We start from the raw sequence: 17390 nt of genomic DNA, 5'->3' as shown, positions 1-17390 counted from the left end.
AAAATAATAAACTAATATAATAACTTATTATTAATAATTAATTTACATTACCTAAAAAACCGTGTCCCTAGTAAAAGGGTTTATCCCTCGCGGGATGGAGAGAGTATATATTTTTTTTATTTGAGTGATGTGATGGAATAAAATGAAATATATTATATATAAATATAATTAATTATTTTTAAATTTAAAAATATTAAAAAAAAGATTTACAAAATGTACGGGACAAAGTAGTATTTTTACTATAAAGACAAAAGGTAACAAAAAAATATATATATACACTAACATTAAAAATCATGTTTAAAAGTACCGAGTTTTTTTTTTTTTTTTTCTTTTTTATGGTGGAGGTTGAGGCATTATTATATAACAAAATTAGCTTTCTTTCCGACAAGTCTCTCTTAAGTAATTTTAAAGGTTGAGGTTCGGTCAATGTTTTAAAAAAAAAAAAAATGAATAAAGGAAAACAAAAAAAAAAAAAAAAATCTGTTTTCTTAATACCTTGTACGTGATTCTCTCGTTGTCCTAAGGAGTTATAATATTTGATCAGTCAGTAACGTTAGCTTACACAAATCCTACTTCTACCAAATAAGTCCACCTGAACAAACAGTAAATAATATATTCGATCGATCACATGCAATCGTACACGCACATTTATATTCTTTTAATATTATTATGCATGCATTCTGACAATGCAGATGACATTAATTTATCTACGTACTTTCTTTTGTCCTTTTGCTCATCTCACACTACTTTCCAACCCCATACCAGACTATCTTACGATCTTCACCTTTACCAGAATTATATTCCCCCTTTTACCCCTCTCTCTCTCTCTCTCTCTCTCTCTCTCTCTCTAATATCACATTAATTAATTCTCACTTGCTTATATGTCGTTTCATTATCTCATCTTATCTTAAGTCTACGTACAAAAACATGTGCACTTTATTAATGATTAAACGTGGCGGATTTATGTTGTAATTAATTATGTTAATCATTAATTAAAAAGATCAAATTAATAACAATGAATTAATCTTAATTAATTAATTACCTGAGGCAGCGGAAGAATGACGAAGAGATCAAAGAGGAAGTATTTCACGGCGGCGGATATTCCGGCGTCCTTCCCGTCGCCGTCACGGCGGCGGCGGCGGTTCAATTTAAACTGCAGCCACATGTTCCAGAGATGCAATGCGTCGGTCATGCAGCGGAGGACGGTGACGGTGACGGCGAACCAGCCGTCGACGAAGAGGCACATGGCGGCGTCGCTGATGGAGAGGGCGTAGAAAAACAACGGGTCGATGAACAGTCCGGCGGCGCACACAAGCAGAAACACCCGGTTCCATTCTTGGAGCCAATTTGCCCTAGAATTGGGCATTGCCTTACGCCACAACCACCGCTCACGGCGGCGCCGGCGGCTTCCCTCCGTCTTGGGGCTATCTTCTTCCTCTTCCGTCGGAGAAGAATTGCTCCGGCGGAGCCATTCCTGCTCCCAATTGGGCATGGCTTTGTGTGTGTGTACTGTTTGTAATTTTGGTGCAGAAAATATATATACATATAGATAATACAGTAATTAAGAAGATGGGAAGGGGAGAATTGGAAAGGAAAAGGATACTAGGTTGCAATAATTAAAGAATTCATGTGATGTTTTCAAGTGTGGACAAATGGAGAGATGGGGACTCCATTTCCATCTCCATCTCCATCTCCATCTCTATCTCCATATAATTGCATTTGCAGACATGATGGAATTGGAGGAGTGTAGGCAGAGAGAGATCATGGCAATAAGGGAGTGTGTGCTATTACGAAAATAGCCCTCCAAGTTATATGTCGATTTTTGATCCCTACTTTTCCCCAATTTCGTGCAATGAAGTTGCCAGATTCACATTTCAGGTAGGTGTCGAATTCTAGATATTTTGGATCGGAACCATACACACATGCATTACAGACTACAGTACCTCTCCCTCTCCCTCTCCCTCTCCCTCTCCCTCTCCTATATATTATTATTCTTATAATGATTTTGATTTCAATAAAAAGAATGTTAGTGGGAATTGAAAACTCCAAGCATACCGTAATAAAGTACGTAGTCAAAATTAATTATCCAAAGGTCACAAGAACATATTTATACAATGAATGGAATAATAATAATAATAATAATAATAATAATAATAATAATAATAATAATAAGGAACAGTGATGAGAAGAAGGGCAGCTTCAAACTGTCCGGTCGGTCTTATTCTCATATAAAACGGAGCCACACACTTTCCGGGCAGCTTCGTACCATTTGTTCTTTAGCCCCCACCAATCATTGTTCTTGAAGATTTCTTTCTTTAGTTATTTATATCTTAATTTCTGAATTTATTTTATTTTAAGAATTGATCCATCATGATCTGGCCTTTCATTGCAATTCGATCGAGCTTCGGGAAAGATCCATCACAAACAATGAAGAAGATAGACCTCCTCAATCCTATCATATCAAGAATGAAATCATACGACAAGAAAGAGCAATGATGCATAATAATAATAATATTTAATCATAATAATTCATCAGAGAAGAAAGAATGGAACAGAACCAGCTCCTCTCCATCTTTGGATTCCCTCTTTTATATATATATATATGGATGGTAAAACCCCAGGTATAACAAATAAGACCTGAAGACGTCGAAAATTTTATTTTATTTTATTTTATGACATGGGAACCTATAGCCGTTATCCGAAAATATGCATTAAACCATATATAATAGGTGACCTGATATATTATGGATCATTTGAAAGTAATATTAAAATTAAAATTTAAGTGATTCAATCAATCACTCGTCCAAGAATTCATATTAATATTTTGGGCTTTGATTAGTTTGAACTCTAATCAAATAAGTAAATAAATGATTAAGTGGAATAAAACAGAATTCGGCCTATATATCCTTATGGTTGATAAATAATTAAGTATAATTTTTAATTTATCGTCATGTTCTTTACGTTTAAATTTCAAATTATCCTTCTAATGCTATACCTAATTTCAATTCCTTCTTATTATGCTCTCTCTTTTGCCTTAAATGTCTTTTCTTCGACATAGATCTCTTCACTAATTCTTTGAAACAGTTTTGTTAACCGGTAGTCCTTCCGTCCCACTTAAATTATCCCTTTTGCTTACCCACATATTTTTTAGGTGTTGTTTCATTAGTTAGTAATCAGTAAAAATAATTATAAATTAAAATGATTAAATATTTTAATTAAAATATAAATTAAGAATTTTAAAATGTGATTAAAATATATAATTATATTTTTTAAAAAAAGAAATGACAAATTATGTGGGACATAATAGACAAATTAAATAGGACACAAAGAGTATTAATTAGTAACATGCAATATTGTCTCTAATGGCTCCATCAAAATATATAGTTGCTTCACTTGTTCCATTTCTTTTAGCTTTTCTATTTTATTGCTAAAAAATGCAAAAGCAAGCGTCATTATGACTTTTCCATGTGCGTAATGTTTGGTTATTTCAATTCAATCTTGTATTGCCTAAAGACAAAACAAGTGTGATAATTGTTCAAACATTTAGGGTGTGCTTGTTTGAGGGATTGGATTTTTTTTTTACTATTCATCCAATTTTTTCTCCCCAAAAATATCAAATCAAACACCTAATTTTCATTTTTTATATTATACTAAAAAATCAATTTTACATTCAAAATATCACATCAACACCTATTTATATCACATCATACAACTATTCAAATTCAAAATTTTTACTATTCAAATCCCAACTCAAAATCCAAACCTCCAAACAAACACACCCTTAATTTTGCTATATATAACACTTAATATTTTTGCTATGTTATTTCAATTCAAATTCATTTAATGAGTTTGATAAATCCAACTCAAATATGAAGAATTCCGGTTGATATAAGTTACGGATTTGGGATCTTGACCATGAGCAAAGTGATTTTCTATATATACGCTATGGATTTGTTCTAAGCAGTGTCTCATCTACATTGATATATCACTATCAATCAAGTATCGTGTTAACTTTCTTTATTTTTTTTTTATGGGTAAATCTCGACTGAACCAACTCAAATATGAAGAATTCATTTTCCGCAGCCACTATTCGAAAGTACGCACCGGTAAATCTCCGGTTAAATTTAATACCCTGCAAACTAAGTACAACAGACAAGTCACGTTAGATGAACCATGTGTCCTAAACAGATTTAGGATATATGATTGACAAACAAACCCTATTAACCAATAACCCAAAAAGTAATACCCTACAAATCAAAATACAAAACAAGCAAACCGTGAAAGATAATAGTAATACTAATAAATGATTGACGGAAATGACAAAATGTGGATAGAGTTGTAGATGGTCGAAATCTTTTGAAGGCGTCTGATTGGCTGGAAATGCACACCCACAATTTCAATTTGTGGGCCCACAATCTTCCCTTCCCTTCACCACCACCCATTCACCCTCGCTCTCTGCGCATAAAAATCTGTCTCCCTCCCTCACTCACACCTAATCGTTCTTCTAATTCAGATTCACAGCATCTATCCATCCATTCATCCCCAAAACAACAATTATTATTATTCTTAGAAAAGAAAGAATTAGAGTAGAATAGAATAGAATGGCATCAATGGGCGCTGCTGCAGCTGCTGCAAGCTCCACTGCTCTGGCTACACCATTCCTGGGCCAACCCAAGAACTCTGTTGCTGCCAATCCCCTCTCCATCGGAAATAATAACAATGCCAAATACACCATGGTATTAATTGTTTTGATTAATAAATAATCACCATATATCATTTCATACTTAATAAATAAAAAATTTGCAGAGCAATGAGTTGTGGTACGGACCCGACCGCGTCAAGTACCTGGGCCCCTTCTCAGCTCAGACGCCGTCCTACCTCACCGGAGAATTCCCCGGCGACTACGGCTGGGACACCGCCGGCTTGTCCGCCGATCCCGAGGCCTTCGCCAGAAACAGAGCCCTCGAGGTACGTTATTACGATCAACTTCTTATATTAATTAATTACTGCTAATTTCAATTATGATCATTTATGAGTTGTGAGCAACAGGTGATCCATGGGAGATGGGCTATGCTGGGAGCCCTAGGGTGCATAACTCCAGAGATTCTTCAGAAATGGCTGAGAGTGGAGTTGAAGGAGCCGGTCTGGTTCAAGGCCGGTTCACAAATCTTCACCGAGGGTGGCCTCGATTACCTGGGCAACCCCAACCTGGTCCACGCCCAGAGCATCCTGGCCGTTCTTGGATTCCAGGTGGTGCTGATGGGGCTGGTGGAAGGGTACAGAATCAACGGCCTGGATGGAGTGGGAGAGGGCAATGATCTCTACCCTGGGGGCCAGTATTTCGACCCCCTGGGGCTGGCCGACGACCCCGTCACTTTCGCGGAGCTGAAGGTGAAGGAAATCAAGAATGGCAGACTGGCTATGTTCTCCATGTTCGGGTTCTTCGTTCAGGCCATAGTCACCGGGAAAGGCCCCCTGGAGAACCTCTTGGACCACCTCGACAACCCCGTCGCCAACAATGCCTGGAACTACGCCACCAAGTTCGTCCCTGGATCGTGATAATTAATTAATTAGTTTATGTAATATCGATCAATCGATGGATCTCCATGATGTATTTATAGTCCTCCTGCTTCCATTATGTTCAATTCGTTTAATTTCTGTAATACAGACATGATTGGAACAATTAATGTGTAGTGTGCCTGCAGATCATCTTTATCTTATTAAGGATTTAGGAAGATTGATTAACTGAGTCTGTTCGTGTGAAGGACATTGCCAATTCAAAATTCAAATTTAGTTAATAAGGAATCAGGACTGCATTTATAGAACTTCTAGTTGAACCACACAACATATATTCGCAAGAATTTAATTTAGATGTTCATAAGGGATAATCTGTGTAGTGTATGAGTAGACTTGTAATCATGAGGTTATGAGTTGAACCCGAATACTTCCCTCGGGATCTTGTGACTTGGCTTGCCTTGTTGGGCTTAACAAAATGGAGAAAATAATAGTAATAATAACCATTCACATAGATTTTTTGAATTGTTTTAGACACTCAATTTTTTTGTTTTTACAACACTATTTTATACATTCTGAAATTTATAGGGGTTATTAAGTTCGGTTGGGATTTACCCAGTATATACTTTCAGATAACGGCTTCGGATTCTTAAGCCATAAAAATATATATATAAATAAATAAATAAAAATTAATCAATAAACATCACCTTATATTTGGATGCAAAAAGTAGTCTACTCCTCCACAATGGTAATGCTTTTCTAAGCATAGACTTATTCACTTTCCTATTTTTATTTGATAATTGATTATCTTAATTATTGTTGTTTAGATTGTTTTAATAAAGTATTTGTCCTATAATGCTCATAACTTTACCACTTACTTCTGAATTAATTTATTCGCTTTTAAATTTAATTCTTTACTTCTAAAAGCATTTATTATTACATCTAAATTAATATTATCACTAAATTGTGAACTTAACATTATTATATGTATCATGAATGACATTTAAAAGTATAACAGAAGAATACTTATCAATATATCAATCTCCATTTAATTTTTTATCTTCAATTAGTTTAGAAAAAAATCAATATTCTTATATAAGATTTTACTAGTATCTATTTTAAATTGGAAAATCATTCAAATAAACAAAACTTGTTTAACAAAATTATTTCAATGCAGAGGGCATCTAATCTATCACTTAATTATTTTGTATTAAAAAACTTACCTAAGCATTGCATCGTTATTAATGCAATACAACACATACATATGCATATTCATTTATTTTGACATATTTGTAAAGTGTAACACATTCATTATGTGTACTATTTATTATTCACTTGGAAAACTCTTTACATAATCAAAATATTTCTATTTTTTATTTCAAATTACAAGATCTATTTTTCAATAATTATTATACTTCAAAATTGAAATGATTAAACGACAGTGCCGTCAGTGATTAAAATAAAACGAAAGAGTCGCCATGCAGCTCGTTCATTCTTCCAAAATCTAACATGAATTAATGATGTGCTCTGTCTGTCCTCCACGTGGGTTTCATAATGACCAAAAAAAAAAAAGTCCCATTAGGAACGAAGGAATGACCCAATTAATTAATTAATGAGGTATAAAAATTCGACAACAAACAAACAAACAAAGGTAAGCGTAACGTAGCAACCCTACAGTGGATCGAAGCTGCAGTCCACAATGATTGTTTGATATGAAATATGATACGATCATGTGATCAATGTGCAGATGGTGATCAACAAGATCGATCAACGATGCTATAAATTTAAATTAATTAATTAGTTACCGATGAGATAGAGGCACGGTTGATCGTCAAGTCCCGGTAGTGATCGAGAGATTCCTGCCGCTGCAGCCTCATCTCCTCGTTAAACTTGTTGATGAATGCCTCCACTCGCCTGTTCAGCTCCTCCTGGCTCAGCGACGCCTCCTTCCTCACCGGAGACTTGCTCCGCCGCCGCTCCGTGAACGTTTCCGATTTTCCCATCGCCGGTTTTTCTGACGGTCGGTGAGCTTCCCGCTCCCACGTGTCCGATTTTCTTAGGTGCCGGTTCAGCGGAACCGGTCGTCCCTCCGTTATGGTTTTCCACGTGCTCTCCAGTGTGTCCTCCCTCTTTGGCTTCGATACTCCCAATGCTGCCGCTTTGCCGCCTGCTTTATGTATGTATAATTATATCATCACAATTACAATTACAATTACAATTACAATCACGACCACTAACATAATCACAATAAGGTGTATATTAAGGACTAAAGATAAAGATGGAAGATGAAATCGAGCGGCTAGGGTTTATCGTGTTTGAAGTTCTCTAGATTCTGGATCTTTTTGTATTTTTGCAGGGGTAGTTTCGACAATTTACTTTCAACAAAAAAGTGGGAATAATATATTTGGAATATAAATGATAATGATGTCGGTGTGCTCTGAAAAAGGCGACGGTCCACCAAAAGGGGATGGAGTAATTATGCCGCCACCACCACTGCTTGTGGACCTGCGTGCCAAACCACCGGAAAAAAAGTGCCAGGTATATTCTAACGGCAACGTTTCTGCCGGCGGTACGGCTACTGACCTACTTTTTTACGTTTCTGTTCAACTTAAGAGAAGGATTTCGTACGTACCTTCAGCGCTGCTTTTGGCGTTTCTTCGGTGAGCGAGCCTCGCGGAAATTGGCGGTTTCGCAATTGAAGATGAGGATTCTGTGGAAATTTTAATTTCGGAAGGATTTGATGAGGATTCGCATTTGATAACCGCTTGCTCCTTCTCCTTGTTTCTCGAAGCATCTTCTCCCAGCGCGACATCGCCATCGACAGCGTGAACAACGCTGAAAGCCGTTTGTTCAATCGTAGCGCTTCGCGATGCTTTTACGACTTCATGAGAGTTGAAATCGTCTGCTCCATTCTCGACTTCCACAAGGTAACCGCTGCGATTGTTCAGATCGGCGGTCGGATAATTGGTTTGCGTAATTACCACGTCCGGCTGTGAAGGTATGGCTTCCAGGTTAGGGATCGGCTGCATAGGAGGCGGCGGTGATACTGAAGCGTCATCGATTTTGTGCGACTGAAGTTTGGAGGAAGCGACGATGGTGATGATGATACAGTTGAGGACCAGGTACAAGTACGGAGGCCGGAGCCACGAAACAACGGCGTTGTAGATTGAAGGTAGCTCACAGACAACGAAATCCGTTATTGCTGGAAAAGAGAAATTCAGCGCAATAGCTGCTGATAAAACGGTGGTGGATATCAGCATAACTTTGAACGACAATATGATGTTGCTTGCTGCTTGAGGAATTATCGCCATTTTTTCCGGTGATTTTTCGGGGAGATGATGGATCGGAAAGAGGAAAGAATACAGTGGAATCCTGAGCACCGCCGCTATATATAGGTCGGGGTGAAAAAGAAATATAAAGTTAGTTTGGTGGGCAAAATGGTAAAACTTAAAAGTAGTAAGTTTGAGGTTGTCCGAGTGGCATAGTGAAATCGGAGGGCAAGACACGTGGCGTGTGCACGTCAGGTACCTACGTAAGGATCGGCTGATAGCCTACAAAAAGTCGATGCTTATCTGTTTTTATCATTAATATTAATGTTGTTATTTGCCACAAATATCTTTTTTTTATATTGAAATTAGAACTTTTTGCATATACATCTTTTACTTAGAGATAGCATGTTATCTGGAAATGATGCGTCATCTCTGGGTATATCCGTATATGCATAACATATCATCCCCATCCCCATAATTAGGGTAGTGTACAATCAAACGGCAGGAGATGCACTCTACTCTTTTCTTTTTTGGGATTTAGCACGGCTTCATTTAGTCAAGTAATTTTGAATTAATATTGTCTTTTTAAATATCTTGTCTAAGTCGGCGGCTATTATTTTGAATTTAAAATTCAAGTATTTATATTATTTAATATAATAGACAGAATAATATATTATTTTGGCAGCATATTTTTTATTATAATATAATATCAATATAACACATGAATTAGTAATATATGATATAATAACATCCAATACACAACCATTTATTTAAATACATGTATATAATTCTGAACAAACAGTGTATGCCTTTATTATGTTTGATATGTAATAAAAATATGTATTATTTATACATATTATAGGTGTTTATTTGAAAATTTAACACCGTAACAATTCCTCTTGTCAAAACTCACCCGACTTCTTTAGGGTAGGATAACATATTTGCACTTATAATATATCCTAAACCAATGGTATATACCGTAAAGTGAATTCAAACTCCCGACGTCTTTGTGTTTTATTTGTTATACTATATGATTCGTCTAATGTGATTTATTTTATTAGTCTTAATTTGCAAACTATTACGTTTAATCAAAAATTTATTCGGATTGTGAATTCTCATAATTAAAATATATATATTTATAAAAAAGGGAGTAGTATTTTTCAATTATCACATCAAACATATATATATATATTCCTTATAACATAATATTAATATTCGTACTTGAGTATATTTAAATTAATATTATCCTACTTCAATACATTATTCCGGTCCAAAAAGATCAGATACGATATATAAAAGGATAAAAGCACTATCATTAGAAATTATTGACCCTTTTAAATGTGAAAAATCAATTTGTTAGAAAATCAAAATCCATGCGGGGTCCTTTCTTTTTCTATTTATTTCATAATAATAATAAAATAATAATAATAGTAGAATTTGAAATAGTATTTAAAAATCCTGATCAACAGTGAGGAAGGATGCCTGATATGAAACATAAAGTCAAAAGATCATAATAACTAATATACAATAAGGGTTTTTCTTTCCATCCTTTTTTTTTTTTTTAATTTATTAAACTCCAATAAGTTTTGAGCTGCACCAATGCAAATATTCAATGAAAAAAATCAATGTCTTGTCCAAAGGAGTTGGAGGGTCCTTCCCCAGCCACTACAATCAGCATTGCCCAGATAGCCATATACATAGCCTTTCCAGCACCAAACTTGATGTTAGAGTGCCCACCAAATTTCTTCAAGTATACTTGCACTAACACTCACTCAACACTATATAGTCCATGAAATAAAACATATATGAACCTTATTCAGGATCTTTGTCAACTAGACTTTGTAACACCACCACTCTAATACCATATAGTAAACATAGCTAATCAATATTCTTGTCATCAAGAGGATTACTACATAGGGAAGAAACCAATAAGTACGATCTTAGGTTTCTAGATAATGACATGATTCTCTCCGAAACAAGTATATACTAAGAATCAGACAGGGCACCAAAATAAAAGGCACTAACCGAGACCTCTTAAAGAAGTTATGCCTAGTAGACAGTTCCACGAAAGATGAGTATATTGCTAAATAATCACATATGACAATGCCTAGCAAGGCAATGTGTATTCAATCTATTGGCTGTATTCATAACCCTTGCAATATTTGCAAGGGTTCATGACAACAGCTTTCCTCCTTGTCTTCAAAATTCTTTTACAGCCGGGAGCGGATGAAAATCTTTCTGCGATTCATGGCCTCATGTGCAGAGACCTTTACAGGTTCCTCACAATGTTGCTTTGTGGGATGTTCTGGCTGTCCTTGTTTTGTATGGATTGAAATCTTTGTTTGGTGCTCAATGTCATTCATGTCTTGTTGCATCTTCTCTAGCTTTGCTTGCATCTCTTCCACTATCGCAGAGGTTTTGTTCTTATTTCCGTTCGAAAGGTTTAAAGGGATTTTACCATTAAGTTTTCCCTTCACAATTGTATACACTTGCATACTTCCTGCAGTATTAGAAGTAATAACATATATATGATGTGGGGAAGATCGAGTTCTTGAATAAACCAATAAGCACAACAAAATTCATAACTGTAAGTAAATAGGTAAATTATTTTGTTGAGTTAATGATCTCTAGGATCCATTAATTTTTCTCGCCTTGCTACCATTAAACCTCAGATCAATGAATTCTCAGCAGATTATGTCACAGTAACAAAGTGAAGCAGATTCTACAACAATTGATTTACTTGTGAAATAACAATGAATACAAGAAATGCATCGTCGAAAATAGGTATGTTATCTTGTTGGGTTAATGATCTCTAGGGTCCGTTATTATTTCGTGCCTTGCTGCCATTAAATCTCAGATCAATGTATCCTCAGCAGATTATGTCAACAGTGGCAAAGTGAAGCAGATTCTACAATCCATTGTGTTGTACTGATAACTAATAGGTCACTGAAAATTTAATTCAACAGCCAACACCAGATGATTTTAATTGATTCGATTGTTTAATTAGAAAGACATTAAGAAAATCCGGGGAATAATCTTCAGGGAAATGTTTCGAAAAGCAATGCGAAAGATCGGTTCCTTAGAATCAATCAAGTGCTTTGCCCTAAATTCAAAAATACAAAAAAACAAACGATAGAGTTCATCATAATATCCAGAAGCCGGTAACAGGTGATTCCAACAGAAGAGCAACTTATCCACCAGCGAATTACCAATTCCAACAGGAGAGCAACTTATCCACCAGCGAAGAATCAATTCCATACGGTTCCGCATAATTAAACACGTCACAATCAGAATACTGTAAAAAAAATTGCAAACAATCTAGAGAATATGGGCGCAATATCAAAAGGAGTAGTAAGACCTTTCAGGTATTCCGCCACGGCAGATTCAACGGCGAACTTGCCGACGCTCTTGAGTTTCCCGGCGGTCCATCGGAGCTCCTCCGTTAGTCCCATCACCAGCACCAATTATCCTGCCCGAATCCGAATAGCCGTCTCGCCCAAGTAAACTTATATTTTAGCCTCCAGAAAAGTCGTCAACCACCAATCAACGATTTAAGTTTCCAAAATGCGACTCTTAAAAATAAGATAATGAAATTACACACTCTTCAACCCAATTACTACGTCTTGGCCCACCGGCCCATAATATCAATCATTTGGCACAATTTCGCTCAATCCATCTTTTTAATTTTAGTTTGAAATAGTTGTGGTTTGAGCTTCAGAAATGCTTCCCCAATTTGTATGAATAATATGATTAATATCAAGCAAGTGAAATTACAAAATTCCAATCCAATTTTATTACAAAACAGACACCAAACAAGGCATCTACTAACCTTCAAAAGCCTAAAAGAAGGCATGCCATTGTTGTCTAACATACAATAGGCACAAGCAAAAAAGCTTACAATCTCACTCAGTCTTCTTGTCACTCTTCTCCGAGCCTGCGGCCAAGACCGACCCGATGCGGTAAGGCTCAGCAGTGTATGCATATTGCATCAAGAGGGAGAAGAACACCATCTCCACAATCACCATCACATTCTGAAGAGCTTCTTCTAAATGCTCCGCGTCAAGCCAGAAGTGGTTCGACTTTAATATCCCCATCCCCACAAGAATTTCGAGCACAATTCCCTGTAAATGGATATATCAAAGATGAAGATGGTGTCTTTTGGCACACAACATCATTGAGAAGCATATCAGGTATGGTATGTGAATTCATTTGCTTTTTATATTCGTACCTGCCAGAAGCAGAAGAAGACGATGCCTTTTACGCATAAAAACTTTGCCAAAGGTTTGTGCGGCGCCAACTCCTTTGCAAAGACATGGTAGAAGACTACAAGAGAATATAATGCTAGTGAAACCGAAACATTCAGGATGATGGTGAATGTCCAGCTGAGCCAGCTCGGATAAACATCGAGAAGCTGACAGGCTATCATCAAAACCGAACAAACAGGGCGGATGACCACAAATTGCAATGTCCAGTCTTTGAGGAGTTTCAAATTTTTGTGATCCAACCGCACAGTGTGAGGCTGCATTCAATACATCCAGACATTTAGACAACACTATTTTTATTGCAAATTATCAGGTAAAATGTCATTTCGGAATATAAGTAGTAATTTAGGCAATCAGCACAATCTGAATCAGTTCTAAAAGTAGAGGGCAGCCTTGAAAGCACACAAAGAAGTATACCTGGAAAAGAGTAACGGGAAATGAGTGATGAATTTCTCGGCCTTTAATCTCATCAGGCACTATGTTTTTGCTGATAGATATGTTCAAGTATGTATACATCAAACTCAGAAACTTTGCCATCACCTATTGTTAAATAACAATGTTAGGTATCTCAATCAGCTTAGTTCCAGACATAGTGCATATACCGTGTATCAGTTGCTGATACGCTTACCAGAGCCTCGTAACATTCTTTAATGGAATCCAAGAAAGTGAAAAATGTTGTACTCCCACGTATGTCTAGCAAGCCAACATAGGAATCGATAGCATACAATGGAGCCATGAGTACAATAATAATTATTGTCGTTTGTTCCTTTGGCTTCTTCCAGGACATGTAATGTTGGGACACCAGCTGAATCGAAAAGTGCAGACAGAGCATGACGCAGACAGTTGATCCCATCAAAGTAAACTGCCCGCGATCCATGATGGATCTATCTCTGAATACACAACAGAAAATTATCTGGAACTGCCAAATATATGCCTGATCACAACTGTCATCATGAAATCAATCTCCAACAAAACGGAGATTCATAAAATAGATTGCTTTCACTTTGAATTCTCTTTTGTTATTTTTATTCCATACATAACCTCACAAGATCTAGTACAGATGGCCAGTTTAGCTATGAACAGAATTTGGGTCCTTCATATTTCCTTCACTAAAACTATGATGATCATGGTCCCCCATCTTAATACAATTATCTCCAACCATCATCCTAAGAAAAGAACAAAGTGGGTTCCACAAATATTTACTCATCTAAACGAAACGGAATAAAAAAAACGGCATCAATCTTGATAGGAGAACCAACACTAGCAATGGATATAACCCAAATGTAATATATACCCAAACACACAGCAAACCTAAGAACTCAAATCATCATCATCACCTGACTATGTAAAACATGATCTACTAATTAAAAAAAGAAAAAGATGAGAAAACAACCCCTCCAAAACATCAAACTAAGAGTTAGATTAAACGCTGACAAACACCTCATCCACACTAAAACATCGAACTAAGAAGGTCAATCAGCACGTATTGCCACAGATTAAGCAAGCAAAAGGAAGATACAAGATCTGATTCAGCAACGAATTCAAGAAAACCCATTGATAGCTAAGCACGCAAAAGAAGAGAGGGGGATATAAGAAAAGAAAAGCAACACTCACAGAGTCGAATCCCGATGGAGTTGCGAATAATCAAGACCAAGAAAAGCCTGGAGTTGAATGATGGACCCAAAGATCTTGTTCAGCCCTTTGTAGACAGCGAAGACCTCCCCGACGTATGAGGTGGTTGATACCTACAAGGTTTGATTGGTAGGTGTACAAGAAGTCAAATACTATATATAGAACGTTTTTTAAAACATAGTACACATACAATATAAAATACTCTTCTGGGCTGGAAAAGCATACAAGATACTGCAGAGTGCTGTACTGCGGTCGGGTCCGAGTATCGGCGCAGCCGACGTGACTTCTCTCAATCGTGTTTGAGATAAGCACACGAAATGGAGCAACGAGACACGTATGCACACGATGATAAACGAATGAAGAGATGGGTTACTGACAATTACATTGAATGAATTACTAGGTGCCGACAAATGGCGTTGGTGATGGTGGCCGACGTAATACTAATCCGCTGGCTCAAAGGAATCTGTAAGTTAAAAGGACAGTAATCCAGAAAAATGGGAATAAGAGAGACACCAATCAAGAAAATAGACGTGTCACTAAAATTGATTGTTTGTCCAATGCCCAGATGGCGTGAGTAACGACTCATGAGGACACAATTTGGGAACTAGGGATGATGTCGAATCTGAATGACACCTGTGCCTCTGTCCCATGTAATTTGATCTGTTCGTTTTCTAGAACTTCCATCATCAAAAAAAATAAAAGAAAAAAGAAGAGCATATGGCATTGCTTCGCATGTATATGTAAACCCAAATGGAAATTGGATGAAATCAAGAAATAGATTACAAAATTATACTTCATATGAAATCACACAAAGTGTTGGGGGACCAATTAAACCCTTCTCAATAAATGTAGGGATCCGGTCGTATTAAGGCTAGAACTTACATGTTTCAAGATTTCCAGTCAAATTTCTGCAAGGATAATCGATCAAACATTAGCAAGTTTGAAGAAACAAAAGACTGATGAAGAATTGGTTGAGGCCACCTTGCAAGGATCCACAAGATAATGCTCCAGGGTCCAGTCCAGGGACTAGTTGGATGGAAGTGCAGCACATTGAAGATTTTATGATAAATACAGGAGAACGTGCACCGAGAATAAAACAAATATGTTGCTGTATATCCTATAAAGCTTTCAGTATCTCCCCAAGAACTAGTCCCCATTGTGTCCAATGGCTGCCACCCTGGTTGATGGAATTCATAAATATTTGGATGCATAGAACAGAAGTGTTTAACACTCAGGGGCATATCAGAGTCATACCTGACAAAAAACTGCAAACGGCTCCCTCAATGGCCTGTCGCACGAAAGTTCGCTAGTACTTCCATCAATGAAAGTCCCATCAGCAAATATCACCTTAGTCGAATAATTTTCAATTGTATCACTACTTCCTCATAAGAAAGAACGGACATTCATCAGAGAATACAAATATAACGTGCATACACTTTCAATAATATTGGATGTTCTTTTGTAGATTAGAGCAAAATGTTCAGCAGCATATTAATGTAAAAGGGAGAATAAAACAAAACTGGTTGTTCATCAACAACAGCAACTACAGTTTCACCATATGTTGCATGCACCATATGATTCAAAATCATTTTGGAAATACCTCGGATGCATAGCCAGGAGTTGCACCTGCTATGGGCTTTGTGAAAAAACTAACAGGAGAACTTCTCTGCACAGCCTCACAGAAGGCAAGCAGGCATTCACGAGTTCCAAGTTGTACTGCCTGATAAAGCAGAACAAAGAAGTGTCATACAGCAAATAGAATCTTAAGTCTAAACTAGAAGAAGCCCGAGTAAATAACATCGTCGGACTCAACTCGTAGCACCATCCACCATTCATTAACTTAAAAGCTTATGATTACATTAGATGCAAAAAGATTTTGTTATAAACCTGCACTACATCATGACGAGGAACCCGGCATGCCGGTTGCACCTTATATCCTTGACCTGCCATGACTTCAGCCATCAGTAACCCTCCCTGCCAAAAGCTTAAAAAAGTGTTGTCAGGGTAGAGATAACATCTTATATAGAAAATTAGAGTTAGGATAAGATGGTTTACTTTTACTGCTTCCCCAACCATTTGTGGAGCAAGGAACAAACCCTGGAAAAATGTCCGAATAATATCCCCAGGAGTTGAGCCACAGTCAATTCCCAGTCCTGTGGCAGAGAGATGAGCAGTTGCTGCTGCAACCCATTTTTTTCTACCAGCAACATAGCCACCACATGGTGCAATTGTTCCACCAGGATTTTTTATGAAGCTTCCAGCAATCAAATCTGCATGACAATACAATTTGGGGGTTCAATGCACTCTGTAAATTCACCATAGCAGTTATCCACCATGACAATACAATTTGGGATCTGCAACTGTACATGCCAATGCATATAAAGATAATCATAACAAATGGATCCTTGTACCCATGAATGAAAAAACGATGGCATTGTAAATTCAATGCCACTTACAACAATTATCTATCAGATTATGTTACAAAACAAACTCCAAGTACTTACTTTGATTATGGTTATAGCCCTTCCAATTTCATCTACACTAAGGCTGTGTCTCCATGAATAACCACATGATCTTTGAATAAGTGCACTTTTGTCTGAGGTTTCAAAGCAGCCCTCAGGTTATTCCAATCAAGGCCACCATCATCAGTAAGCTGAGCAGTTAATATGGAATATAAGATCAACAAGCGTGAGAAAAAGCTTTCCTAAAAGTT

General features: G+C 36.8%; 5 protein-coding genes across 8 annotated transcripts; 1 reads left to right on the top strand and 4 right to left on the bottom strand.

Moving 5' to 3' along the window:
- Positions 1-907: 907 nt before the first annotated feature.
- On the bottom strand, positions 908-1492 carry LOC127247378 (cyclic nucleotide-gated ion channel 4-like). Its single transcript, XM_051269208.1, has 2 exons — positions 1043-1492; positions 908-913 (listed from the first exon to the last, which is right to left on the bottom strand). The coding sequence occupies exons 1-2, from the start codon at positions 1490-1492 to the stop codon at positions 908-910; spliced, it is 456 nt and encodes a 151-aa protein (XP_051125165.1).
- Positions 1493-4470: 2978 nt separating this feature from the next.
- LOC127247937 (chlorophyll a-b binding protein 13, chloroplastic-like) lies at positions 4471-5683 on the top strand. The gene is made up of 3 exons (XM_051270032.1): positions 4471-4736; positions 4807-4968; positions 5050-5683. Exons 1-3 carry the CDS (start codon positions 4602-4604, stop codon positions 5557-5559), a joined length of 807 nt encoding a protein of 268 aa, XP_051125989.1. The 5' UTR covers positions 4471-4601; the 3' UTR covers positions 5560-5683.
- Positions 5684-6824: 1141 nt separating this feature from the next.
- On the bottom strand, positions 6825-8920 carry LOC127248018 (uncharacterized). Of its 3 annotated transcripts, none has more exons than XM_051270146.1 (3): positions 8147-8920; positions 7320-7684; positions 6825-7050 (listed from the first exon to the last, which is right to left on the bottom strand). In XM_051270146.1, the coding sequence occupies exons 1-3, from the start codon at positions 8823-8825 to the stop codon at positions 6946-6948; spliced, it is 1149 nt and encodes a 382-aa protein (XP_051126103.1). In that variant the 5' UTR covers positions 8826-8920; the 3' UTR covers positions 6825-6945. The 3 variants fall into 3 exon arrangements, with proteins under 3 accessions (XP_051126103.1, XP_051126104.1, XP_051126105.1); XM_051270147.1 differs by having other exon boundaries at positions 6827-7050; positions 7320-7681; positions 8147-8917; XM_051270148.1 differs by having other exon boundaries at positions 6887-7045; positions 8147-8916.
- A 1727-nt stretch (positions 8921-10647) lies between these two features.
- LOC127247533 (uncharacterized) lies at positions 10648-15204 on the bottom strand. 2 transcript variants are annotated; one of them, XM_051269409.1, is made up of 7 exons: positions 14868-15204; positions 14660-14790; positions 13674-13935; positions 13463-13585; positions 13012-13302; positions 12142-12904; positions 10648-11283 (listed from the first exon to the last, which is right to left on the bottom strand). In XM_051269409.1, the coding sequence occupies exons 1-6, from the start codon at positions 14898-14900 to the stop codon at positions 12686-12688; spliced, it is 1059 nt and encodes a 352-aa protein (XP_051125366.1). In that variant the 5' UTR covers positions 14901-15204; the 3' UTR covers positions 10648-11283; positions 12142-12685. The 2 variants fall into 2 exon arrangements, with proteins under 2 accessions (XP_051125366.1, XP_051125367.1); XM_051269410.1 differs by having other exon boundaries at positions 14903-15153.
- A 594-nt stretch (positions 15205-15798) lies between these two features.
- Positions 15799-17092, bottom strand: LOC127247377 (uncharacterized). Its single transcript, XM_051269207.1, has 6 exons — positions 17089-17092; positions 16733-16947; positions 16565-16651; positions 16278-16397; positions 15932-16052; positions 15799-15854 (listed from the first exon to the last, which is right to left on the bottom strand). The coding sequence occupies exons 1-5, from the start codon at positions 17090-17092 to the stop codon at positions 16050-16052; spliced, it is 429 nt and encodes a 142-aa protein (XP_051125164.1). The 3' UTR covers positions 15799-15854; positions 15932-16049.
- Positions 17093-17390: the final 298 nt, after the last annotated feature.

The sequence above is a fragment of the Andrographis paniculata genome, unplaced genomic scaffold, assembly GCF_009805555.1.
Source record: "Andrographis paniculata isolate CXL003 unplaced genomic scaffold, ASM980555v1 Contig32END, whole genome shotgun sequence".
Lineage (NCBI taxonomy): Eukaryota > Viridiplantae > Streptophyta > Magnoliopsida > Lamiales > Acanthaceae > Andrographis > Andrographis paniculata.
Note: the sequence above shows the minus strand (reverse complement) of the source record. Positions and strands in the feature narration are given on the sequence as shown.

Coding starts and splice junctions, on each gene's coding strand:
- LOC127247378 (XM_051269208.1), bottom strand. CDS start 1,492: ATGCCCAATTGGGAGCAGGAATGGCTCCGCCGGAGCAATTCTTCTCCG.
- LOC127248018 (XM_051270146.1), bottom strand. CDS start 8,825: ATGGCGATAATTCCTCAAGCAGCAAGCAACATCATATTGTCGTTCAAA. Junction 7,685..8,146: donor CGCCAAAAGCAGCGCTGAAG/GTACGTACGAAA, acceptor ACATACATAAAG/CAGGCGGCAAAGCGGCAGCA. Junction 7,051..7,319: donor ACCGTGCCTCTATCTCATCG/GTAACTAATTAA, acceptor ACCCACGTGGAG/GACAGACAGAGCACATCATT.
- LOC127247533 (XM_051269409.1), bottom strand. CDS start 14,900: ATGCTTTTCCAGCCCAGAAGAGTATTTTATATT. Junction 13,936..14,659: donor CTCCATCGGGATTCGACTCT/GTGAGTGTTGCT, acceptor TTGTGTATTCAG/AGATAGATCCATCATGGATC. Junction 13,586..13,673: donor AAGAATGTTACGAGGCTCTG/GTAAGCGTATCA, acceptor ATTTAACAATAG/GTGATGGCAAAGTTTCTGAG.
- LOC127247377 (XM_051269207.1), bottom strand. Junction 16,652..16,732: donor TGGTTGGGGAAGCAGTAAAA/GTAAACCATCTT, acceptor AGCTTTTGGCAG/GGAGGGTTACTGATGGCTGA. Junction 16,398..16,564: donor CTCGTCATGATGTAGTGCAG/GTTTATAACAAA, acceptor CTGCTTTATCAG/GCAGTACAACTTGGAACTCG.
- LOC127247937 (XM_051270032.1), top strand. CDS start 4,602: ATGGCATCAATGGGCGCTGCTGCAGCTGCTGCAAGCTCCACTGCTCTG. Junction 4,737..4,806: donor ACAATGCCAAATACACCATG/GTATTAATTGTT, acceptor AAAAATTTGCAG/AGCAATGAGTTGTGGTACGG. Junction 4,969..5,049: donor CCAGAAACAGAGCCCTCGAG/GTACGTTATTAC, acceptor TGTGAGCAACAG/GTGATCCATGGGAGATGGGC.